Below are 26,198 nucleotides of genomic sequence, written 5' to 3' on the forward strand. Positions count from 1 at the left end.
TCGGTTTCGTATCAAACTCTTTGCACCTGTTATATTTTTAAGCCCAAATTAAGTCCGATAGATATAGATAAACGTCCTTTACATTGCACAAGGTTTAATTTTTACAAATAAAAAAAACATATAAATTAAACAATTAAACTACATAACATTAGACTTTAAAACCAGTAGTTCAGAAAAAACATACCTGTTATTGCACAATCGGAATTAGCATTTTACGTTTGTTTGTTTTTTATAATAGTTGTTAAACTTTTCATTTTTATTTTACAGAATATGACTTTATTGATTTTATATATTGTAATGAAAGTATATTTCAGGACTGGAATTGAGAACTGCCGCTGCTCCAACAACATCATAGCACAGTTCTCCTTGACTTCCATCTTTTATACCTTCTAACTTTACCAACATCCGACATTTTTTTTCAAACATCATTAGAAAAAAAGGAAACAGACTCGATATTTTCAGCAGGTAACACTTCATCAGCAGAACCCAGCTCAACAGTTGGAGCGACGTCATCTCGAGTGACCTCAGCTACATCTCTGCATTCAAAACATCTTATACTCCCGGTGGTCCAATCTACACCTACATCTACAACCATCCCTAATGTTTCACACGAAAGTTTATGTCCAATGTATTATCATTAGACTCCAACATCATGAAAACTCGCCTCATAAAAGACAACATGTCTCAATGAAGGATGTTTACAGCCAAGCAAGATTACAAAAACATAAATACGAACGGCTGGATGTTTGAAATCATAACTTTTGTGGACGGCGCGGTGAAGAAAGTAGTACAAACACCCCAACAAGACCACTCCCTATAAAACGATCGCCTAAATCATGTCACTTTATAACCGTCACTGTTGTAATATCCTCGGGTTAACAAACATGAGACCATTATGAAGTGATAATGACAGCGTCTCGGCTTACCATCGAACGAAAAGCCTTTTTCAAATGCGCACTTGAAAAGTTTCGAAACATGCGTAACAAAGGGGTATCAGTTACAACTGGGATTGGACCTTAAGCTCTTAGACTAAATAAGAACATTGCTTTGAACCTCTGACTGTGAGAAGGTTTTTCTTATCGATATGTATGGGTAAGTTCTAACTAGAGCCCTTGGTGGGTTGCACTCGCTTCGACCTTCACACCGGCATTCTGGAAAATAAACATTTCAGTCCCCATTAAAGAACGACAGGGTGTGGACATCTTTGTTTGCGAATGTTTTAAATTCAGATTATTGGCTCAATCTGAGCCAACATTCACATTAAGTATTTCTCTACATTTAAACGTAATGCAACTGAAGAGGCAGGGAAGTGAATGGGTTCTCTGTTAAGAGCCAAATGCAGAAAGAATCTTCCGTGTTTATGCAACTACTGACTAGGATACTGTTAAATATTTGGCTTTTAAAGGTATACTTCATTTTTCATCTTGAGCTTTTTGGACGAATGGGCTGCTCAGAATAACACTGGGTTCCACGTTTACTACAACATCTACGTCAGCGCAAACATCACTTGAAACTAAGGGAACAAATCTGAAACTCAGACCCGTGTCCTTCAGGTTACAAGTCTGACTTTCTGACCCCCGGTGGAGGAGACACCATTCCTACAATCTTAAATCCAAAAAATGCGTTGATACTGTGACGGGAGGAGCCAACGACAGACACAGTGGGCGTGGCGTCAGGCCTCGGAGAGGCTTTTTTATTAACAAAAATAGTACAAAATAAAGTGTCCAAGGGGAAAAGTGTCCAAATAAAAGGGGAAACTGGTGCCCTCGTTGTGCTTCTGGGATTGTGGAAGGTCAGGTAGTGTTCCAGGGGCAGGGTCCAGGTAAGGGCGGAGTCCGGTGGTCGCACGCGAATGCTTCTTCCGCGGCATCTCCGTCGCTTCTTTCCTCCGGTCGTCAGAGATTTAGGGATTTAACGGCTCGGCATCCTTCAGCCGTATCCGGGTGCAGTCGTCGCCTGGACTGTACGGGTCCCACGACGCGCTTGTCTAGCGGCGGACGAGCTCCTTCACGCACCCTTCCTGGACCCACGAGGACACCAGCGTGCATGCACGGGAAGAGACCGGTCTCTCGAGGAGAGGCGCGCAGGGCATTTAACGGCGGCGGTGACAAGGCTAAATCCCTTCAGGTGTGCCTCGTCAACGCCGCCAGACCTGGCCAATACCACGCCTCCTCTCGAACACACCCACTCCCGCCGGGAGCCTGGTGAAGGGCGGCGAACAAAGGACGGGGTGATGGTGACAATAAAGAGGAGGGGCAGCCGACTTCGTCACATTCCTCCAGCCGCCAACCCCGTCAGGCGGTCGCCGCCACGCAGGAGTGCTACCTTCCTCAACCAGGCTCCAGCAGTCGGAGTGGGCGGGGCAGGGATTCCTCTCCGGCAACTCCCTCTCGCACCGGGACAGAGAAACCGGGAATTAGTCGGAATGCTCAACCAGCCACCGGGTAAATGACAATAAGCAAGCGTCACTTACCCTTCCTGGTGGCTGGGAGAGTCTCCGTTGTTCCTTCCCGGCATGGGTACCAGCGAGAGGATGACGTCATCAGATGTCGCCCCACTGTGCCGTCTAAGCTCCGCCTTGCCCGCATTCTCCACCACTGTGACGGGAGGAGCCAACGACAGACACAGTGGGCGTGGCGTCAGGCCTCGGAGAGGCTTTTTATTAACAAAAATAGTACAAAATAAAGTGTCCAAGGGGAAAAGTGTCCAAATAAAAGGGGAAACTGGTGCCCTCGTTGTGCTTCTGGGATTGTGGAAGGTCAGGTAGTGTTCCAGGGGCAGGGTCCAGGTAGGGGCGGAGTCCGGCGGGTCGCGCGCGCCTCCTCTCCTGTTCGGGCGCGAGGGGCGGCGGCTTCTTCCGCTGCATCTCCGTCGCTTCTTTCTCCGGTCGTCAGAGATTTGATTTAACGGCTCGGCATCCTGGCCCGCCAGCCGTATCCGGTGCAGTCGCCGCCTGGAAGTCCCACGACGCGCTTGTTTCCTTCACGCACCCTTCCTGGACCCACGAGGACACCAGCGTGCATGCACGGGAAGAGACCGGTCTCTCGAGGAGAGGCGCGCAGGGCATTTAACGGCGGCGGTGACAAGGCTAAATCCCTTCAGGTGTGCCTCGTCACACGCCGCCAGACCTGGCCAATACCACGCCCTCCTCTCGAACACACCCACTCCGTCGGGAGCCTGGTGAAGGGCGGCGAACAAAGGACGGGGTGATGGTGACAATAAAGAGGAGGGGCAGCCGACTGTCACAATACCTTGATGCTCATTAGTAAAACCAATACGCCAGTGAAGTAATGCAATAGCTACAGTAAGGTAATATAAGGTAAACCCAAGTACGCTAGAGGCATGTGGTAATTGGACATTACGCTAAAACCTAAGATGCCTTTAGAGACAATTACGTGAATTACTTTGATGCCAAAACAAACCTATGACTTAGACCTCAGGTACTTAAGGAAGTGCCAAACCCTGCATGAAGCCTTTTCAAAAAGCAGGTGGAATTTTGTAAACAGGATACGGGATACGTCGCTTGCATTGCAAACCTTCTGTCCAACCACCTGGCTCTGATATAGTGTTAAACACTTACAGTTCAATCGGTTGCTCATGGTTAAAAGCAGTCCACCTTTTCATGTAATATTTAGTTTGATCTAAAAATTCAAATTAAAGATGCAAAACTGAATCATTTCAATCTGACTCAAAGACAAAAGTGCATTATATCATTTGTTCGCTGTCAGAAACTCAAACTTTCTATTGCATTTCAAATATGAGGAGTATGAGTTTAATAATACTAAGCTCATGTTTGATAGCATAGTTAATCACGTCAGTATGCAGTTCATTACACTTGATTCTCCCATTGACCATTTTAGTCATAAATAACCATTTACAACAACTTTTTTTAAAGTGGCCTGATGCCGCTTTAGAATGAAATGCTATGCAATCGAAGGCAGAAGGAAACTGCTGGTTTGGCTGTCAAGTACCAAATGCACAAGGACCCTTCTGTTCTTATGTAACTGACGACTGTTCAAATATTTGGTTGGGAACATCTCAGTTTGTAAATTTCTTGGTAAAAATTGTTTTGCAAGAGCAAATAGCTAGTTCAGCAGTCATGGCAGGGTTTTTACTAATATATATTTTGTATTAGTTTTAATTTTTATATTAAATTTAAATGTAATTAACATTTTAGCAATTTTGCCTATATAATTATGTCTATATAGTTTCAATTAATTTTTATCTTTGTTTTTATTTCAGTAGCCTAAAATGTATTGTTTTTTTAATTAGCTATAATGTGACGAGGCAGTACGTGCCGTTTTTAATTTGTTGTGCATGCAGGACATCGTTCAAGTATTGTAAATTCTATATGTTTTATCTTATTGTGTATCTAATGATATTTTGTAAATTATGCACGATATATGTCTACACATGTCACACGACGTGCCTTTTGGGAGTCAGTTGCTGGCAGCTGAATTAATATTTTGCGCAATTATTTTCCTCATAAAAGTGTGAGTGCCATCTCGAAGCCGTGGGAAACGGCTGAACTTTTCCTATGTATTTCAATTTCAAAAAGAGGAGCTACTAAAAAGCCCACACTAATTTAATATCGCTTATTGACCTTATAACAAATGAACAGTAACGATGAAAGAGGAGTAAACATGGAAGTAAACATTATAACAAGTTTTTTTTTTTTTACTGAAAACATCAAAGTAAGATCTAATTAGAGTTTTACTTTCATTTTGTCAGTATAACAAGAAACAGCATTGTTTCTGCAAAGGTGGAGAAATATTTGGTCAGTGAATCATATAGTGTTTTAGAAGCAAGTACGATCCTGTCTGATAAGTCGTCCAGGTACCCAGGTGAAAGCAAGACAGCTTGTGATGGATGTTTTTAATTACCCAGCATCATTGACTCGTGATTGCTTTTCACACTACATTACACACTTCTCAGAGGCTACTGTAGCTTTGTTTCTCTTCTTCTTTCGCTTTTTTATGCATAGTAGGAATTTTAGGAAAATCGGGCTTATAATGCCAACCCGTCAAAATCATTCTTGCTTATTTGTTCTTAAAATGTGATTTTAAGCTTGATCGTAAGCTTATTTTTATTTTTTTTAAGTAATACCTCGTGGATAAACTTTTAGAATTAAATTATGGAATGCTGCATCCAAAATGATCCCTGGCTTATGGTTATAAAAACAAAAAAGATGTGCGGCTAAGTTATCGCTTCTGGCTTATAACAATATTTTAAACCAAAAAAATTATAAAAAGTGCAACTTTCTGCCATTGTTTTTTTAAATTTAGTTTCTTTTTGCTATTCATTCATATTGCTCTTATTGTAATTTTATACTGTAATCATTGATAATATTGTTTTAGTTTTTCTGAAGTTGCTAAACAAATTATGAGAAGCTTATGAATAAACTTCCTCTGACAATGTGACCGCTTTCAACATTAGTCATGACTGCAGTTAAAAGTTGATTCATACTTTTTTTTTTTTACAGATTAGTCTCAGTTAACAGAAATACATTCCAATTAAATTATACATTTCTCTGAGCATTCAGACAAGCCATTTTTTTCAAACGTTTGTTGCAAATGTTAAGGTAAAATTCAGTTTTATCATTTTGCATTATAGCTACACTTTTAAATGCGACCATTTTGAACGTAGTCACGCTCAAACATTTTTTGAACTAAAATGTTTCAGGAAAAAAGTTCACTGAAAGATACAAAAATAACGTTTGAGAATATTATTCGTAACCTGATAACTTAAAACAAACGTTATATTAAGTTACTAGAGCAAAGTTTTTTCACAACTGCAAAGGAAACTTCCCAGAACGTTTGTCAGAGCTTTGAGAAGTCAGTGAGCAAGGCCTAGACCTACGCACTGTAAAATAAAGGAAGAAGTTATTTACTAAAATTATAGTAACAATATTGAATGAATTTCATATAATTAGTGAAATATGCTCATTTATTTTTAGTTGATTCTGGAATATATTTTGACTTTTTTTTACAGTCAAACAGATCAAGTAATACTGGAAAGTGCTGGAATTCAAGCTAAAGCTCACTGAACAAAACTCAATGACTTCGACTAGTAGTGTCCATAAACAGAAGCTCTACTGTTCTGCACAACTATTGCACTGAACAGCGGAAACGTCAATGTAAATGTCAAACATAACTGAATATTAAACAATATAGGTTTCATTTCGCTCAAAAACACATAAATAGAATTTCAATTTTCTCTCCTTCATCCACCCGTCTACAAAGCATGCTGAGAACTAAACATTTTCTTTCCCTATTGTTTTTTTTTTTAGTTTAAGGAGTTAAAACTAAATAAAATAAAATAAAATAAAAATAAAAATTAGGAAAACGGATCTCTTGGTTGAACTGGTAAAACGTTCTCAATATTTTTAATTATGATATCATTTTGTAATGAACATTAATAGAGTATCCTGAGCAAATATCACATACATTTTATAAAGCTTAATAATTTAAGCAAGTCAATCATTTTTAGGTATGTGCATAACTTTAATAACAGTAACAAACATATAGCCTAATGCTTGACGGATCTTTAGTTAAGTGCTTACGCAAATAATCACAAATGTTTGTCATGAATGTTTGATTCATTTTCTATATTCGCGTTCGAATGTTTTGAACTACTGATCTCCTGAAATGTCACTGAAAATGTGTTGCACCGCGTATCAACTCGCTCATGTTTCTGAATTCTGTGTTTTTTCATTCCATTTCCTTTTGCTTGCTCATGCATATGTTTTGTGATTTAATAAAAAAAAAACAAAGTTTTTTTCTTTGTGGAATTGTCGTCATTTATACTAATTCGAGTAGGCTAGTTCACAGCAGCACGTGAAGGTCAAAATACATAAAAAATATTTGTAGGCCTAGATAATACTTTTACTTTAATTCCACAAGAACGTATTATTATGAAGGTCCTAATAGTTTATATAGGATTTACTTAACAATAAATCAGAGACGAAACCAGGGCCCTCAGGCCAGAGACCTTTGATTTGACCCGCCATGTCATTAAAATAATAAAAACATGCAATTAAAGCATAATTTATTTGTACTTCATATTTTTGTTCTATCGTTTTTTTGTTTTATTTGTGCACTGAAGTGAAAAAAATTTGAATCAGTTAAAAAAAAAATTCTAAATGTAAAAAACTATTTTGTTTTAGAATTCAATCATTTTAATGTAATAATTATCCATCATTTAAGAAATAATGTAAAAATCACTTAATGCATTTTAATACAATATAACTGTACGTAACGGCCAAAAAGTTCGGGCACCTCGGCAAACACCTTACCACTGCAGGCATTGAACAAAAACGATGAAATTAATCAAGAATCACAAACGTTTACCCCCATCGACCCTAATCTAAGAATCACTCTAGCTTACCAGACAATAATCGGATTCAGATCATAAACAAAAAAACGCACTGTCATCCTGCACTTAACAGTCACTTGCCGCTCATTTCGATAAGATTCTGTGGAATTCGAAAGCGCGGGAACCTTCGAGTTCTTTGCATTCTAACATTCGGAAAGCCCTTAAACGAACCTAACACTGAACCCAGCTGTGATGGGTCGCTGACACATACACCTATAGATCAATACGGTACAGTTAGTCAGGCACTTGACTTTCTCCAACGAATGCGATCAAACCAGACAGACTGCAGCTGTCACCAGCCAGCCGTCATGTGGGAACCGGGAAGGCCCCTCCTTTCTGCAACTTGTCGTCTCCGCTCGCTCCGAGCTCACGCTCGTGGCTCTAAGCGATACAGCCCCAGTCATGCGGAGTCAAAGCGAAAGCGAGGAGATCCAGCGCTGACGGAAGTTTTAATCCAATGGACTACGAGCGTTGTAATGACTGAAAGACGAGCACGGCGTTCGAGTCAATAAAGCGACTGATTCGCGTGGAAAACCGATAGGAAAACATGAATTTCCATTTGTCCGTCTCGAGGCGACTTTGCTTTGACGGCTTCGGTCTGCGTGTGATTATGGCTCAAAAATGACCAATGGTAAGTTCAAGGGAAGCAACAACCAAAAAAAAAAAAAAAAACGACCGAGCGTCCCCTTCGAGGAAACGGGCTGAATCAACGCGTCGCTCTTACCTTCGCGGGCGCAGCGTCGTTTTGAGCCCGGCTGCAGGAAAAGCTTGTATTTATAGCTATCCTTACTCGGGGATTCCCGGTGGTTATAAGAAACAATCAAAACGAAACTCGCAAGTGATTTACAAGAAAGCGAGTTTATTACGAAAGCGAATGTTATTCGTGTGGAAACCGTCATACCGATCCTTTTAAACGGCACTGCGTTAAGTGTACAAGTATAGCCTGGTTTTATGTAAATCACGCTCGAGACTGAAAGAAAACCGTGCCGTTGTAACTTTTTCTCTCTTTTTTTTTTGCATTTTTTTTGTATTCGCAGCATCGTCTTGGTACTTCTGTTTTGACGCTTATTATACTACCTCTCGCGTTTTCCTGTGAAAGTGGCCGCAATAAAAACCAGATCACCGAGGATTACCGCAATATCATTAGGATACAGCTGAAGCACGTTGTAAGTAGACTACGTTGTTAACACATATGCCACCAGGTGAAGGGATTGAAACACTAAAATAGTTAAACAGGAGTTATTAAAAAAAAAAAAAAAAAAAAGTTCAAAATGAGCTTTTCCATGAACCTTAGGTAATGCATGCTGTATATATTACCCACAAAACAGCATCATGTTAACATGCCTGAAACATCTGAAAAAAAAAAATTACAAAACACAATGACAAGGTACATAACTGATAAGCTTCCTCAACATATAACTTACAGATAAGTGTAGCTGTGAGCCACACATTATTCATTTTTTCACTTACATATTTTACATTCTTACATATCTACTATATCTTATATATATATATATATATATATATATATATATATATATATATATATATATATATATATATATATATATATATATGACTGAAAATAACTACCGTTTGTATAGTAGTTATTTTATAATTAATTTATTTGTACTTTCCAGCAGGATATTATTGAACAACTGAATTCGAACTGCACAGTAAGAAATGTCAGCATGTCGAAGGAGCCAAAAAATGTAAGAAAATGTCTGTTTGTCTACTGAATCAGTGTTTCCCAGCCCCGTTCCTGGAGACACATCAACAGTGAACATTTCGGATGTCTCTGACCAATATATTTCTCTAATGAGCTGATTCAGGTGTTTAGCGCAGCGTTGGCGTCCTCCGAGGAACAGGGTTGGGAAACGCTGCATTGAATGCTTCATGTGTTGGACATATTTCTCACTCAAACGGAAGAAGCAGTTTCTCATATTTGACAGACTTTTATACTTCCGTCTACTGAAATCTGGCGCTGTTTGGTTCTTTCACTTTAGTGTCCTGCCAATTGGCTTCGTGAAAGTTATTACTTGCTCTTCCCACTCATTCCAGACTGATAGGAAGTTCAGGGTCAGATGGGTTCTGTTCACCCCACACACAGGACTTGTTATTTTAACCACCCTGCATTAAGTTTCTCCTCCATTGTTGTCACTCATTGTTTCTGATCCGCTCACAGACACAGTCCATCCTCAGAAAAATCTGCAAGGTTAACGGAAAACTGAGTAAAATCGGGAGAGAACTGGAGAATGTAAATGGACAACTGAAAGATGCATTATATAGACTTGTGGGAGAAATAAATGAGTCCTTGAGATGTTGGTGCTATGGAAAGGTAAACGAAACCACCTGCTTCCTCACATTCAGTTTTTTTTTTTCCATCATTTTCATTTACTCAAACCTCCTTTTTGTTTCATTTGTGGATGAACAGAGAGAGGGGACAAAAAAGCCAACACAGCAAATACGAAAGTGGAAACTTTGCAGAGTGAAAGACATTCTTGCTAACTTACAGAGACACTTTGAACAATACAATGCGTATCTGTCACTCGGCACAGACCTTCCAGAGCGTGGGAAGACTTCAGAGCAAACCGGTATATAATGTTTGGCCTCCATCCATCTTGTAGCTCTATTATAACAAATGAATGTACAGAATATGAAGAACTGGACAAACCATGTGCCATTCACACTATTCAGTATTTGAATGAAACTAAACTTTAATGGAAAATATGTGCTAAACGTAAGCATGCTTTGTACTTGGGATAATTATCTTTGAGCACGGAGGGTGATGCAACTTACAAATGAAACTGATATTATATTAATTCTCTAGCCCTCAAGTTACAATTTTTTTTGGAAGTGACCCTATCTAAGTCTTACATGTTTTCTTAAAGCCTTACATTTTAGATTAAAATTAAACAGAACGTGTTCCAACTCTAGGAAACTCGGTTAATACTTTTTATATGATGTTCTTTCTTTTAAATCCTCATTTCAGTTTATAATGATTAAAATTTCGCTTCTGAAATATTTAACAGTACATGCCAAGAAAATTCTTGCCTTTTTAATTTACTGTCCTTAAGATTTTTATTTTTTTAAATAACCAGTATTTATTTAAACTGCATTTTTATGCAACAGCTACACTGATTTACAGAAATTTGAAAACAAGCTTATATGTCACTTTCTATGGTACGTTAACTAAGGGTCACTTCCCTTGTATAAAGAACTATCTTGTTAACTTTTCACAATATTCACTTCATATATGTTTTGATATATAACAGTATAACAGATTTAGTTTTTTTACATAATGTTTAACATTAATGGACATTTTTAAAAATACTTTTGTATTGCTATGTAACATCAAATTACCACTTTTTTTTTCTTCGTAAGTTCATGCCAGTAGTAGCAAGGAAAACAATGGGTTTGTAAAGAGAAACTGAAATATGAAACAAAACCATGTAAAAAAAAAAAACAACAACTCTCAACTAGGGCTGTCAGTCAATGAAAAATGATAATTAATGCTTATATAACGAATAACTACATATGTTGCATATCAATATTTGTTGACAAAAGCACCTAAATAAATTAATCACATCATTGTGACTAAATCACCGTTTAGGCATTAAAACACTGGGTCAGCAATTACAATAAATGCTTATTTCTTTTTAAATAAACAGGTAACTGTACTAAATTAATGTGTTAATTGGCAGCCCTAAATAAACAGGACACAACTTGATTCATGTTTTCCACTTTATTTATATAGGATGAATTTAACCAATTTTAACCACTGTATTCTTTAATGGCAAAATTGGTCATAATCCCAAAAGCAGGTATTCATAAGCTATATTTACTGCCAGAACAGCAGTAATACAAGAATAACAAGGTGCAGAGTGATGCTTAAAACGTATATGAGCTCCTCGACCTCTCTCACCCTGGACCAGCAGTGATCAAACTTAAAGGCTCAAAAGCAATTAAATACCATTGTAAAGCTACTTTTTGTAAGGTTTGTAATATGGTGGACGCTCTTGAAGGATGTGACATGACATTGCAGACACCTTTAAGTTTTGTATGTTGTGTTAATGTGTAAATATGATCAACCAAGGCTGAACAGATGTGACGGATTGCATGTCTAATAAATATACGACGCCAACTTCTACAAGTCATTTTCATGTTCAATACTGTTAAAAACACACAAAAACAAATCGCGAACGTATAAAAACAAAGTGAAATACAAAAGAGGATTGCTCAGCGAAAGAACCGTCGTCGATGTGTTTAAAAAGCAAATATTTTAAATTAAAATAGCATTTCAATTCCCTCAAAACGACACACTACAATAAGATTAACATTAGAATGGTTACATTTTATGAGTGATATGGAGCCATTTTAAGGCCTGGATCAATTTAAGTCAATTTCACATGAATATTTTAATCATAATTATAACGGAGATAATACTACTTTTGTAGTAGTAACCAATCATATTGCACTTTCATATTTCCTCCAACGAAAAAATTAAATTAAATAAAAGTGAGTGGAAGGTTGGGATGGGATTCTTTCTATAGAAACAGGAGCAGATTACAAGTGAAATATTTTTACAGCACAAGGATTTGCCAAGTACACTAACTGTTTGGAAAGTAATACCCTTGTTTTTGCGGCTACAGTGAGTCAGTCTTACTTTTATATGTACATTCGTTTCACTCCGCACTCGCAGCAGAACTTGGCCCAGTCCACAGGGTACTTGGTCCCGCACTCGTGGCAAAACTTGGTGCCCGTTGTGGAAAAATTGATTTCATTTTCATTTTTCACATCATTCCTAACAAAAAATAATACATGTGAATGAGTCAGTGTGGACTATTTAAAACAAAACTGAAAGCCAGAAGTTAGGTTCATAACTGACTAAAAGACCTTTTTTAACTGATGTTGTAAACTGGGAAAGAAAAAAAAGAATTGAACAGGAGCAGTTGATAGATCTGTGTCTGTTTCATTTGTGTCCATCACCACAAATCCTAAGAAGTCACCACTGCCGTACACCACTGCTCGCGACCTCATACTGTACCTTGAAATACAGTTGTCTGCGTTCTGGAGCTTCTTCTTGTTCATCCCTACACCAGAAGGTGGATTTCTCAGCGAACTTTGTGAAACCATGCCCTTGGGTTTCATGTTCCCTCTGCAAACACAAACATAATGATGATTTTAAAGAAGATTTTGAAGGAAAATGGTGATTATGGTCCGTGAGCTGGTGTCTTACTCCGAGGGAGGGCTGGTCAAGCCAGAGGAGGCGTTTCGTAATGGAGAGTATCCTGAAGATGTGCTCCTCACTGAGCCAGTGGATGAGGTTTTGCTGCTAGGAATACCTGTGGAGGGAGAGGGGAAACAGCTTTTTTTTTTTTTAGTCCTTATTTTAATATGAATTAAAAAAGTGCCATCGCTACACTTTATGTTTGGATGCGTGTCAGCTCATTGACATTTATCTGCATTAGTCTAAAGACTATTTTACAGTTTCACTTTTATTAAAAAAGAGACCACTGGAGGTCGGACGACATTGGAAGCAGTATGCGAACAGAAAAATTTAATTTAAAACCTAAATTAGGGCTGGGCAATATAGTCGCAATTTTTTTCCTCACTTAAAAAAAAAAACACAAAAAAACAAATACCCAACATATCTCAAGAACCAATATATGGCGATGTAATTCTTCCACAGAAATACATTACAAATGGAGAAAAAAAACTTGGGAATGTGAGTCGTATAAATTTAACAACCGGATACTTATCAAATGTTTATTAAATAAATGTATTTTATAAAAATTCAAATGCAAACTGAAATAAAAAAAATTTAAAAATTACAAATGTAAAAATAATAGAAGCAGGATGTAACGCCACACCAGCAGAGGGAGCCCTCGCCCGAGTACTGACTCGTCTCCACTCCCTCTGCACTCACTTCCTGTTTTCCCAGCGTAAAGCCAGAGCACTCGTTTCAATCATTGCAAAGTATTGCCAGTTTGACTGCCTTACCAAGCGTTTCTCTCATGATTATTCCGACTGCCATTGTGTGTATGACCTTGCCTGTTTACCCTGACCATTGTCTCTTCGGATCATCCCTGTATTCTGGTAACCTGATTGGACTGATGTTTGTGATACGACCCATTGCCTTCTTTACTGTCTAGCCGATCGGACTGCTTAACCGTTAACAACCTTCTGCCTGTTATATTTGACCATGCTCTGTTGGACTATCCCAATAAACGTCCGCACATGGATTCGCAATCGTCATCAGCATCCTCATTACACAGGATCTGAAGTGCTGAAGTTGCTCACTGGAGGACGTACATAGGATCAATTCTGTAGGTTTAATAGCTTTGCAAAAGTAATTCTTAATGAAATGGTAATAGGTAAATGACTGATTAAAGATGGAAATAATTGATTAAAATGAGTCCATACCTGTGCCAGCACCCTGCCCATAGGCGGAGCGCTGAGGTAGACGAGAAGTCACGGAGGACACCGTGGACGCAGCAGGAGAGTTTGCCTTCTTTGGTGGAGGGGGTTTGTACTGCAGACACAGAAAAATAGAAAGTTTCTATCAATTACTCAAGATAATCTAAACTAAACAAAATGAAGGCAACACGATGTATCGGTTTCTGCTGACATTTAGATCACCACTGTCACGGTGTGGTTTGCGAGAGAGGGAATATAACGGGATCGATCTTTTAATCTTCCAAACACAACATAAACGTCATCTTTGCAAGCAGGCAGGCAGAACATAAACCACACACGAAAGACGAAGTCGGACAAACACACTGGACTTAAATACACACAAGAAATTACTAAATTAACAACACACAGGTGAACACACTAAAGATAATTAACTAAAGTAGGTCACACAGAGCACAAAACAACAAAAGAGTCCATGTGTGAGAACCACATAACATGCAGGAGTTTTATTCATTTCCCTTTAATAGCCAGCATACATAATTTGTTTAAAGAACAAGTGTGGTTATGGGCAGCCCATGTGCTGCAAATCAGGGGCCGTATTCATAAAAACAATAGAGTTCTCCTAAACAGCAGTAAAGTTTCCTCATAAAACCTATTCACAAAACTGCAGAGACACCACCTCTTACTTAGAATGGGGAGCAATCTTAACACCATAACTGAATGATTTCTTAAAACAATAAAGCAATGTTGCATTGTTAGCGTTTCTGGCATAATGTTGTAAATGTTAAGACTATTTAGAAGCTGTTTTATTGATGATCTTAGAAACACGAATTGATCGATTACAAGAATTTTTTTTGTTTGTTTTTAAATTATGATCTTCTGATACATACATTTATTTTGTGCTGTAGAAAAGACGATTGATTCACATTACATTAAAAGAGCTGAAAAACATTTGTTTGTAATTTGTGACAAAATTGACAATTTAAACGCTATGATTTGTCTAATATTATCGATGGCTGACACGCTACAAAAGTAAATTTTCCAAGCATTTTTACCAACAATGAATTTTGTGTTGCCATAATCAAATAAAGTTTTTAGCATGTAGTCAAACTGTCACTGATTAACAAGTATCAACGTCTGCATCTTGCAAACAATTAGTGGTCCCACTTAGGTAACTTTATTTTAAGGTGTCTATAATATACAGTTATTATCTAGTAAGTACTTAGTAGTAGCTGTACTCACCATTTAACCCTCCCTTAAACGTATAGTATTGTTATTTTTTGTTATGGGCACATGCAAAGTTTTATTGCATCTCACGAATATGTCATTTATGAGTAATGTCTGTGTTCATGTGTTCAAAACAACAAACGGACAATTTATATATAATCATGCGTAACTGTTTGTACATCATTGTGATTAGCTGGACTAGCGACTAGTTGTAGCTAGAATAATATCGTAACGTTAGTTGTAAAAATAGTTGCCTGCTAAAACGTAAATGTATACATATTCATTATTGCTAGACAGACACAGTAAGTTTGTCTTTACAAGTTTGATGCAACTCACCTAGTAACAATCTTGTTAGATGTTTGGCATGAGTGTACAGGTCAGCCACTCTGGTTCTTCTAGTTAACCTTTTTGACATGTTTCAGTGTTGTTGCTCAGTAATATTATGAACATATTATGGTGCTCGGGTGATGACTGAATGCAGTGAGTGAGTTGATCATACGGAGGTCACAGCGCTTTGAAAAAAAAAAAAACTAAACAAATCACAGCTACTTTATGCAGGCTGTGTGCAGTTTACTGTGGATTGTCCATTTTAAAATGTATATAGTAGTTACATAGCCCCTCAAATCTGACTATCCAGGAAATTTCAGATTTGACAATATAGGACCATTAATTGGCTTCGATTGCAACTGGTTTCTTCAGTGAAACTGGAAAAAGTTAATATTGTGTCTAAAATGCAAGTCACTTCATTTTAACTTCTTGTTTATTGAACTACTAATGTACAAAAGAGTACCACAACGTATGTGCTGTGCCTCGTTTACGAGCAGAGGAATGCATGCACATGCATTGTGGTAATTTTGATAATGGAGGACAAGAATTGTTGAATAAATTTGTTCTGTTTGTTTTCTTTGGGCACAAAAAGTATTCTTGTAGCTTAATAAAATTACAGATGAACCACTGTTGTCACATGAACTGTTTTACCGATGATCCAACTACTTTCTGAGTCTAGAAACATTTCTAATATATTGCTCTCTAGGGAGGGTTAAAATGATTTCATCAAAAAAAATCTTAATTTGTGTTCGCGAAGATGAACGAAGGTCTTACAGGTATGGAACAACATGAACCAGAGATTTATTTTTGTGGGAACTAACCCTTTAAAGGGCGCTCCACTTATCAAGCTTCTTTGTGGACTAACATTAAACTGGTCTGTTCAACTCTCCCAGGCCATAGCAATTGGAAGTTTCATGAACTCAAAAATGAACTGGCTTTGTGTATAGGAACAATGAGCAGTTGAGGGAAGAAACTAAAAGCCTTTAATGTGACGTCAGTTCCAAAGAACTGGGAGTTAAAAATGATGAAAAATGGCAATCTGTGCAAAGGAAATGAACTTGAACTACATATAAGAAGACTGTCCTTATGGAGAACCAGGACCCAGACATTGCCACTCTTTCAAGAGAGTTGGCCCACAATCAAAATGACCTGCTAAAACAGACAAAGAAGTTAAAATTTCAGAGCTCTAATGAGACTAAGATTAAAGCCCCAAAAACATCACTTTCAAGGCTCCTCAATATGCATGTTCCAGACCAGCGGTGTTCATGGAAATCATCGTTCCTGTTCCAGACTGTAACATGCCTCATATTTACAACTGGAAATTTGGAAAAACCTCTTAGACCTAGCACATAATCAGGTGGAACTCTAGTTTACACAGGTCAGTCATAATTCTGGTCAAAAGTAGTCCAGACACCGGATGAAGATGATTATTAAATAGAGTGTGGTTTGAAAGGCTGTGCGCTGGCTGCAGGCATACGCTGAGCTGCTTCAGTTAAGTGCACCAGCTGCACAGCTAACCTGAAAGTTAATAAAAAGGAGAAAAAAAGCCATCTTTGTAGTTTATACATTACTTTGGAGGCTAAATGTGTCACAGTACATATATATATTAGGGACGCACCGATACCGGTATCTGGTATCGGCCTCGATACCACATTTTCTAAAGTACTCGTACTCGTTAAAAGTCCCCCGATACCGGGGACCGATACCACAGTCTGAGAATTGTCTATGTTTGAGTGGCGTGTATGTTAATCACGGGCGCCGAGTGCCCCGCCCCCAGGCCCCGGCTGCAGCTCAGAGCGGGTAGAAGGCGAGGCGAAACATGTCAGCCGGGTGGAACTATTTCAAAGTAAATGAAGGCGACAAAACAAAGGCGGACTGCAAATTGTGCTCAGCGAAATTGTCCAGAGGAGGCTCAAAAGGTAGCGCATTTAACAATTATCGAGTACATTGCACTCTCGGAGGTAGAAAATGTGGGATTCCTGCGTGTCCTTCATGTTCTGGAGCCACACATGACTGACACGGAGCTGCCTAAACTACACGACTCCGTGAAAAAAAAACATATCCACAGCCTACTGCAAACCTCCTCTGCGTTTAGTTTCACCACGGATATTTGGACAAGCAGTGTTAGCCCCGTGTCGCTAATTAGCCTAACCTCCCAGTGGATAGACGAGAGTTTCACGCCGCAACGAGCCATATTACATGCGAAACAATTCCGCGGCTCGCACACCAGCCAAGGCTATAGCGCATGTGTTTGAGGAAATGCTCCAGACATGGGGTATACCTAAAACATCAGTACATGTTGTACATGTACATATATTAATTCCTACCTCAGTTGCACTGACTGCCACAGTTCTATGTTGGTGGATGTTGTTAGTTTATTCAAATATTGTGCACTAAATAGCAAAGATGTTTATTAATGCCCCTTGTGTTGTCCAAAGCGGCAGAGTTTACAACAAACTGAAAAAAATACTTGAGTTGCACTGTCACTGTTTACATTTTGACAATTATTTATTCTGTAATATGTTGCATACAACATGCTTTTCATTTTAAATAAATGTTCTTAATTTCAAACTAGTGCCTTGTTTTTTTTTTGTTAAATTATATGACTAAAGCTGTTACCTGTAAATTTAAATCATGTTTTTATTAAGTACTCGGTATCGGTATCGCGAGTACTGAAATGCAAGTACTGCACTCGTTTTCCAAAAAAGTGGTATCGGTGCATCCTAATATATATACATATACATACATATATACATATATATATATATATATATATATATATATATATATATATATATATATATATATATATATATATATATATATATATAAATAAATATTTTAATATGCAAAAACAAATCATGATTAATCACAGAAAAAAACTTTTTTATTGATTGGCAGACAGAACTAATGTTAAAGGGTGGTGGGTGTCTAATGCTACTTCATTCATGTTGAGTTATTTAGCTGGATTCTCATGGTAAACATGGTCAATGTTTCAAAATCCACAGCAATAGAAGAGTGTGCTTTAGTTGGCAGCACTGCATGGGACTTGCTTGGGAAGAGTGTCTTCAAAGAAAAGTGTTTTGGGTTGTAAGAGAAAAATAACCTTGTTTAGCTTCCTAAAGAATCCACCATTAAGTAAACAGAGGATGCAGTTCGTTTTTCCAGGGCAGCAACAGACTTTTGCAAGTGTGTTTGTTGACTTTTACTTTTACGCTGGATTTGCATATTAATTGACACTGAAAGAAAACGTTGTCCCCGCTATAAAAGATCCCGGTTATAAAAGTGCCCATCTCACCAGACCCATTATCCCTATATCCAGCATCTCCACTTCTAAGCTTCTCACAGAAAACGGTGGAATTGGTGTACGCTGGGACCAAACTCTCACATTCTTTTGCTGCAAGCCTCAATCTGCCAACTAAAAAAAGTGTGGGAACCCCAATAACTAATGCCTGTAGGCCCAGCTTGTCCTCCTCTTCCTCCTGTGAGAGTTCTCCGACTGCTTTATCATTATATACAGACTGATAATGCAGAAAACAATACTACAAAAGAAATAAGTTTTTTTTTTAAACACAATTGACCTGATTTAGCATGTGCATGGACATAATCATGGACACACTATATATTTAATCATGAGTAGAGTTCTAAACTTTCCATCTATTGTTATTAAGGACATAGCACTATCTGATCTCTTCTGTATTTTCTTTGATATATTGATCTGTTATCTATGAATCTAGATATGTCTCTGTCAGAAGGAGATGCATAAATGAGAACACCAATGCACTATTTATGGAGGCTAAATATTTAACACAGCATTTCTGCAGACTCTGTTGATCTTCTCCTTGATTCCTTTAACTCAAAAGTTAAGAATGTTGTTGATTATACAGTCCTGGCTTTATAAGTCTATAAAATGGGAAGACAGATATCTCAATGGAGAAATTCAACAGCAATTCAGAGTATGGAAAGTCAGTGCAGAAAAACTGAGCGGATGTGGCGAAAGACAAAACTTTGAACTCACTATAGCATCTATGACGGCCTTCATGCTTTCAATGCGGAACTAGCCACAGCTAGACAGATCTTCTCAAATTCTCAAAAGCAAATGCAATTGATTAGCTCCATTCTTTTCTGAGAAAATCAGTAATATAAGAAAGGCGATTCATAAACCCTCAAGCTATGCAGAGGTCAAAAAACTCAACCACAACCTTAAAAAACATTTACTGTCTGTTTTTCATCTTCAACCCGTGACCATGACACACTTCCCATCTTTTTTCAAAAGTGTGCTTAACTGTTTAGAAGCAGATCTCTTAGAAGTGGTGAGTGGTGAACACCTCACTTGTTTCTGGGACTTTTCTGAACTTTTTCTGAGCAATCTTGATAATACCATATTGAGCACCTCCAGACTAATATCAAATCTTCCTTTTATATTTAAGATAAATCAAAAATGTTGCTTTTAATAAGCTGAACAACCACTTAATATGTATATGAAAGCCAATGTTATATAAAAGCCAAGTGATATATTGAAATTGTTAAGGTGGGTGTGCTAGCTGCACACTTGCCAATAAATAACTAATCCAACACATAATGTATTCGTTTAATAGTGCTGGGCAATAATTAATCATGATTAAATCACATCCTAAATATGTTTTTGTGTACATAATAGTAAGTACTGTGTATATTTATTATGTATATATAAATACACACACATGCATGTATATGTTTAAGAAAATGTTGTTATGTTTATATATTAAATATATAATATAGATTATAAAATATGAATATATGCATGTTAATACTTTCACAATGTATACTGGATATGTCTTTTCATACATATAATAAATACACACAGTGCACACACATTTTGTATTAAAAATTTTTTTAATTGTGATTAATAATTTGCCAGCACTATTCTTCATGTATGTAATTATACTGGAAATTGAAAACGAACATAAAGTAGTGTAAAAAAAAGTGTTGGTCCCCTTCTTGATTTAAATTTTTTTGCATGTTTGTCACACTTTAATGGTTTCACCTCATTAAACAAATTTAAATATTAACCAAAGATAACACAAGCAAACACAACATGCAGTTTTTAAATGAAGGCTTTTTTTATGATGGGAAAACTAAATCCAAACCCACATGGCCCTGTGTGAAAAAGTGCTCGCCCCCTAAACCTAATAACTGGTTGGGTCACCCTTAGCAGCAACAACTGCAATCAAGCATTAGTGATAAAGTGCAATGAGTCTGTTACAGCGCTGTGGAGGAATTTCGGCCCACTCTTTGCAGAATTGTTGTAATTCAGCCACATTGGAGGGTGTTCGAGCTTGAACTGCCTTCTAAGGTCATGTCACAGCATCTCAATAGGATTCAGGTCAGGACTTTGACTAAGCCACTCTTCATTTTGTTGTTCTTCAGCCATTCAGAGGTGGACTTGCTGGTGTGTTTTGGGTCATTGTCCTGCTGCCCCTGACCGAAGTTCGCTTCAGGTTTAGGTCACGAACAGATGACCTTCAGGATTTTTTTTGATAGACAGTAGAATTCATGGTTTCATTTATCACAGCAAGTCTCCCAGGTCTTGAAGCAGCAGCACACACCCAGACCATCAACCTACATCCACCTTTCACTGCTAGTATGATGTTCTTTTTCTGAAATGCTGTGTTATTTTTTTACGCCAGAATTAATGGGACACACACCTTCCAAAATGTTCATCTTTTGTCTCGTCAGTCCAAAATATTTTCAAATGTCTTAATTATTGATCATCAAGATGTTTTCTGGCAAAACTTAGATAAGCCTTTGTGTTCTTTTTGCCCAGCAGGGGTTTTCGTCTTGGAACTCTGCCATGCAGGCCATTTTTGAGGGTGTTGTTGTGGGGTCTTTTGTGACCTCTTGGATGAGTTGCCGCTGCGCTCTTGGAGTAATTTTGGTTGGCCGGCCTCTCCTGGGAAGGTTCACCACTGTTATATGTTTTCTCCATCTGTGAATAATGGCTCTCGCTGCTCAATTACTTTCTTTCTCATTTGTTTTCCTTCATTCCACCTTAATTTAAAACTGCATGTTGTGCTGAGTTTTGTTATCTTTGATTAAAAAAAGTGTGAAGGAGGCCAACACTTTTTTCCACACCATTGTATATCTGAAAAGGAATTGGACTCAATGGCGCAAAATCATTGTTGTAACATCTGCAGTTTACCTCCTGTACTAATAAAACAATTAAAAAAAAACATACATAAACAGTGCCTCGCTCACGAGCAGATCTTTTTCCTCTCCGGAGACATGTTCATTCTGTATGTATGTAAATGTAAATAGCAATCTGCCACGGCGCAAACTCAACTCGCATTTAAAGGGTTTGCTAGATGGGACTCTAATTGGTTTATTGCATGTCACGCCCAAAAAAACACCCATTACTTATTAAGAAAATAGGGACAACCCATGCAGACAATGATCTTTACAGTACAGTGAAGCCTCACCTGAGTCCTAGCTGGAGGTTTGGCTTTATCACTCCCAGGAAACTTGCCTTTGTTGGAAATTCTGGATGCTTGCTCTTTACAGAACTTAATGTGGCGATCTGCTGCATTCTCACTGAAGCGTCGCTGGCAGTAGGGACACTGGATATAATCTGGTCAATCAAGTCAATCGCTGTTACTGTTTTTTATCTATTTTACTGTAACTATTAAAAGTGTCAATAGAATAGGTTTTTGTTTTTTACCTGGATCATAAGAAGGAGGCGGGGGTGGAGGAAGGGGTCCTCCGTCTTTCATTACTTGATCTAACCCTTTGGCAGCACGAATGGTGGCAATGAATTCTTCATGCTTTCTGCGCCAATTGGACTGCTTCTTCGGTGGGTCAGGCTGTTTAAAAAAAAACATTTACTTTTAAAACATTTTATAGAAAATCAAACAGGAAAACAGGATATCCTAACTCTCCTAATACAACCTTCAAAAGAAATACGATTAATTATTTATTTAAAATTCTGATCATTTTCATGTTTTAACCAAAAAATGATAAATGGACAACATTCAAATTCAAAAATAAAATGAATAAAATACTTTTCATTTATGCAAAATGATAAAACAAAAAAAATTAAAATAAATAATAATATTTACTTACAATTCACTACAATTGAATTTAAGCATTACAAAATTACAATTATAATTTTAATTAAATTTTATGAAAATTATAATTTTGAGACTGTTATTGTGTTTTAAGTGTTAAAATTTGGTTAAATATTTTTATCATTTAACTTTTTTTTATAATTAATTTATAATTTAAAATGCTTTCAAATTTTTTCCCCAATCAACAACTGTTGTTAAAAAACCATATAACAACAGCATGCAATTCTTAAAGCATCTGGAATTCCAAAATTAATCATGGCGTGCTTTAAAAGCTTTACCATAATTACAACTGAAACACTAGAGGAAATATCTTGAATTTTGCATTGGATTTTAACAGATGAGAATCAGTTTTAACAGCAATAAAGGTGTTTTGTATGTTAGGACAGGTAGATAAACATTGTGTACTGATCCCAGTAAGTAAACCTGACACAAACATGATGTTTTTTTTCTGTATTATAAACTAACATAACTTACGTAATTTTTCGTTCCCAAACTAAAGTCAGCAAATAGTAAACACCGCAGCCTAAATATAAGAACTAACAAGGTTACACATAATTGATGAGGAAAAAAAGTAAAATAAAATAAATACATAAAATCAAACATTCAACTTACTTTATCAGACTTAGAGCTGCTGGAAGAACTTTGTAACTGAAACATAACCAAAATGGGTTTTAGAATATTTCAGGACACTAAGGGTATGATATAAGGGTAGCCGTGGAGGAAAACAGCCCTGAATAGCGGACTTTGTTTGAGATTTAGTTTAGTGTTTTTACTTTCGTTTTTTTTTGTCTTTTACATTTGGTATGCTTGCTTGAGGCCAAACCGAAGTCCAACGTAACTAAATTTTCCAAAGTTTCAAACAAGTTCTCTGGTGTATTTAATAAAGACGAGAAACAAATGTCGTGTTTATACTGCCCAAAAAAACTGAAGTAGTGGTGGAAACCAAGCATGATACTCTTTTTGACTAACTGATAAAGAATGGCACAAACAAAAGAAAAGTCACAGGCTTGGTTTCCCAGGAACAGCCATGGCGGAAAAATATGCAACAAAGAATGTGCACATAAAAACTAAATAATAATACAATAAAAGGAATAATTCATGGAGGACAAGAGACTTGCATAGAGGTTTATGGTCATGGTCAAAAACTATAAAACTAAATGCTAAAAAAAATTTTTTAAAAATGAAATTATGATTTAAGATATTTTATTTATTTTTAAGAAATTAATGCCATAATAAAACTGATATATTTTAATGTTAAACACGTTCACTTGTATGAATGCTTGTATCTGGATAAAAACATAACATTTCTTTGATGTGAAACTTCAATGCGAGTTCTGATAAAGAACATTAAATATATTTACTCAAAGTGTGTGGTAAATTATTTTTAATTACCACCGATTGCAGCATTGAGGTTTTTATCCCCCAAGATTATTAATCCAGGAAAAAAATAGTCGTGCTCGTTGAATATCAGCGTGTTGAAGCAGTGTCAAATATAGCCCTGCAGCATCAACAGCACATAACACAGTTTCTGAATGTGCAGCAGTCTGAACAATACACTGTATGTAATGTAATCGCTCGTGGTTCACCTCCCATTAGCTGTGGACATGAAGGGAACAAATGCAGTATAAGGTAAACTAGATCCAGGTCCAAACTGCTAGTGTGAAAGTGTTGCTGCAATGTTTAAAAGTGGTCGTTTCCTCACCTTTGGTTTTATGGGTTTGACTGTAGAAATATCGGTCCCTTCTGCCCTTTGCCTGCTGGAGTCGAACACCTTTCTTTTCTTTGCAGCCGTCTTCTGGCAAATCGGCACATGTTTTTTCTACAGTAGGTAACCAGGAAGGAATGTATCAAATAACTGTGACAGCATTTGGCTGATTGACTAATTACAGCAGGTTTTGTGTTTACTTTGTGACCTGAGAGAAATACAAGCATTGTTGTTGCTAAACTTGATTTGGCAACTACATAACAATATAATTGGTTAGTATATTGTTGAGCAATTCAAAGAGTTTTTTTTTTTTTTTAAAGAAATTAATATTTTTATTTAACAATGAAGCATTAAAAGACAATAATGAAATTATATATAATTGCTGTTTTCTTAAGCAGCAAATCAGCATATTAGAATAATTTCTGAAGGATCATGATGTCTTTGACGAAAATTCAGTTTATCCATCAGAAATAAATTACATTTTTAAATACATTAAAAAAGAAAAAAAAATTATATAACAACAACCTTTCATATTTTGTTTACCCTTTTTTAAATAAAATAAATTCAGCCTTGAACATGAAAGAGTTCTTTAGAAAACCTTTTTTAATCTTATAACTTTAGTGTATATTCTGTATCAGAATGCAACTTGCAAGGCAACGTTTAATGCACATACACTTTATCCACATATTTTATAGTTATAGGTTTAATTGGTTTAATTTCACGTTGGTGTTTTATGCTTGCAAACACATTCAAGTGGCAAGATAATTTACATCAACCACCAGCTGTCAGATTATCACCCATTCGGAAATACTTACAAGAACCTTTGTGAAAAAACTTCTTCCACATATTTTGCAGGGAATTAGGTCTTCGGAAGCAGGAGGAGAATCTGTAGACAAAACAGAAAGAACAAATGATAACATATCAACACGTTCAAAACATAATAATAAAATATATAAAGATGCAAGGCTGAGTCTATCTGGGTGTGCCGATCAGTTCACTCAGATACAGGGTGAAGTGTGTGGAAATAGGTCACTCCTGTCAGTCCATGTAAAACAACTGAACTGAACTGAAAAGCAGAAACCTAATGGTGTAAAGGATGCTGGGATAAAAGAAAACCTTGACATTTCAGTTTTATTTTACATAGAGCAGAACAAATAATTGAGATGCAACGTAAATAGGTTTTGCTGCAGCTTCACATGAACCAAATATCACAAAAAGCACTTGAGCCATCTGTCCATCTATGCATGTATGTATATAGGCACAGTTCAAATAACAGTTAAACGTCAGTGTTTTCCTACAAGACGTCATTCTCCTCCATGGTGATAACCTCAAACAACAGCGACCGAATAAACCAAAGCTACTCTCCCTTTAACAACCACACGGACCGAAAGCTAAACGTTAGAAGCGACATATTCTAAATATTTACACGGGCATCTTTTGTTGTTGTTTTACTGAACTGAAGCCTTACCTTCTATTTCCTCCATCTTTCTTGCTCGGTAAGACACTAAAGACGATGCTGTAGCAACTGGGCTCTTCTAGGTAGCCGCTCCACATGCTAGTATCCTTATTTTTGATTGGTCTTTTCCCGTTTCCCTGCAGAAATAAACGATGGGCAGTACCCGCCACCGGCCGCTAGGTGGGACGTGGGAGGCGACCAGATTGAGCATTAACAATATGGAGAAGATGAGCAATCTTCTAATTATATCGGGCGTTATTGAGAATAAAAACAATATTTCTGCACGTATTTACTCTACCGCGTGTTCGTTTAATTTGTTTTTCTTGTTATTATATTTACTGGCGAACTCCCAGACCCAAAGCTACTGTTTGCAAAAGCAAAATAAAAGGAATATTGTTCCTGCCAGATGCCATATTGCGCCGTATTCTTCTGCTTTAAGGATCCCGTTCACAAGACCCCGAGAAGCAACAATCAACATGTGTTTCGAGGGAAATGTCTAACAATAGAGTCCTTGTTTAAAAGCCGGTTTGCTGAATGCAGCATCCCAGCACATCCGCCATGCTTGGTGGGAAATGCATTTCAGAGCAAC

General features: G+C 37.2%; 1 protein-coding gene and 1 long non-coding RNA gene across 3 annotated transcripts; one reads left to right on the forward strand and one right to left on the reverse strand.

Moving 5' to 3' along the window:
- Positions 1-7,131: 7,131 nt before the first annotated feature.
- On the forward strand, positions 7,132-11,527 carry LOC122329596. Its single transcript, XR_006247935.1, has 5 exons — positions 7,132-8,005; positions 8,412-8,540; positions 9,015-9,086; positions 9,560-9,712; positions 9,809-11,527. It is a non-coding gene; the product is annotated as an uncharacterized LOC122329596 (long non-coding RNA).
- Positions 11,105-25,764, reverse strand: zc2hc1a (zinc finger, C2HC-type containing 1A). Of its 2 annotated transcripts, XM_043225923.1 has the most exons (10): positions 25,622-25,764; positions 24,969-25,039; positions 24,151-24,267; positions 23,061-23,096; positions 22,043-22,184; positions 21,804-21,952; positions 13,801-13,909; positions 12,614-12,719; positions 12,422-12,532; positions 11,105-12,178 (listed from the first exon to the last, which is right to left on the reverse strand). In XM_043225923.1, exons 1-10 carry the CDS (start codon positions 25,635-25,637, stop codon positions 12,043-12,045), a joined length of 993 nt encoding a protein of 330 aa, XP_043081858.1. In that variant the 5' UTR covers positions 25,638-25,764; the 3' UTR covers positions 11,105-12,042. The 2 variants fall into 2 exon arrangements, with proteins under 2 accessions (XP_043081858.1, XP_043081859.1); XM_043225924.1 differs by lacking the exon at positions 23,061-23,096.
- Positions 25,765-26,198: the final 434 nt, after the last annotated feature.

Source organism: Puntigrus tetrazona, chromosome 24 (assembly GCF_018831695.1).
Source record: "Puntigrus tetrazona isolate hp1 chromosome 24, ASM1883169v1, whole genome shotgun sequence".
In the NCBI taxonomy this organism is placed as follows: domain Eukaryota; kingdom Metazoa; phylum Chordata; class Actinopteri; order Cypriniformes; family Cyprinidae; genus Puntigrus; species Puntigrus tetrazona.

What these genes read in the sequence shown, in the direction of transcription:
- zc2hc1a (XM_043225923.1), bottom strand. An exon ending in GTTTTTTCACAAAGGTTCTT is followed by an intron (nt 24,268 to 24,968) that starts GTAAGTATTTCC and finishes TACCTACTGTAG; the next exon opens with AAAAAACATGTGCCGATTTG. An exon ending in TTGACCAGCCCTCCCTCGGA is followed by an intron (nt 12,533 to 12,613) that starts GTAAGACACCAG and finishes TTGTGTTTGCAG; the next exon opens with AGGGAACATGAAACCCAAGG.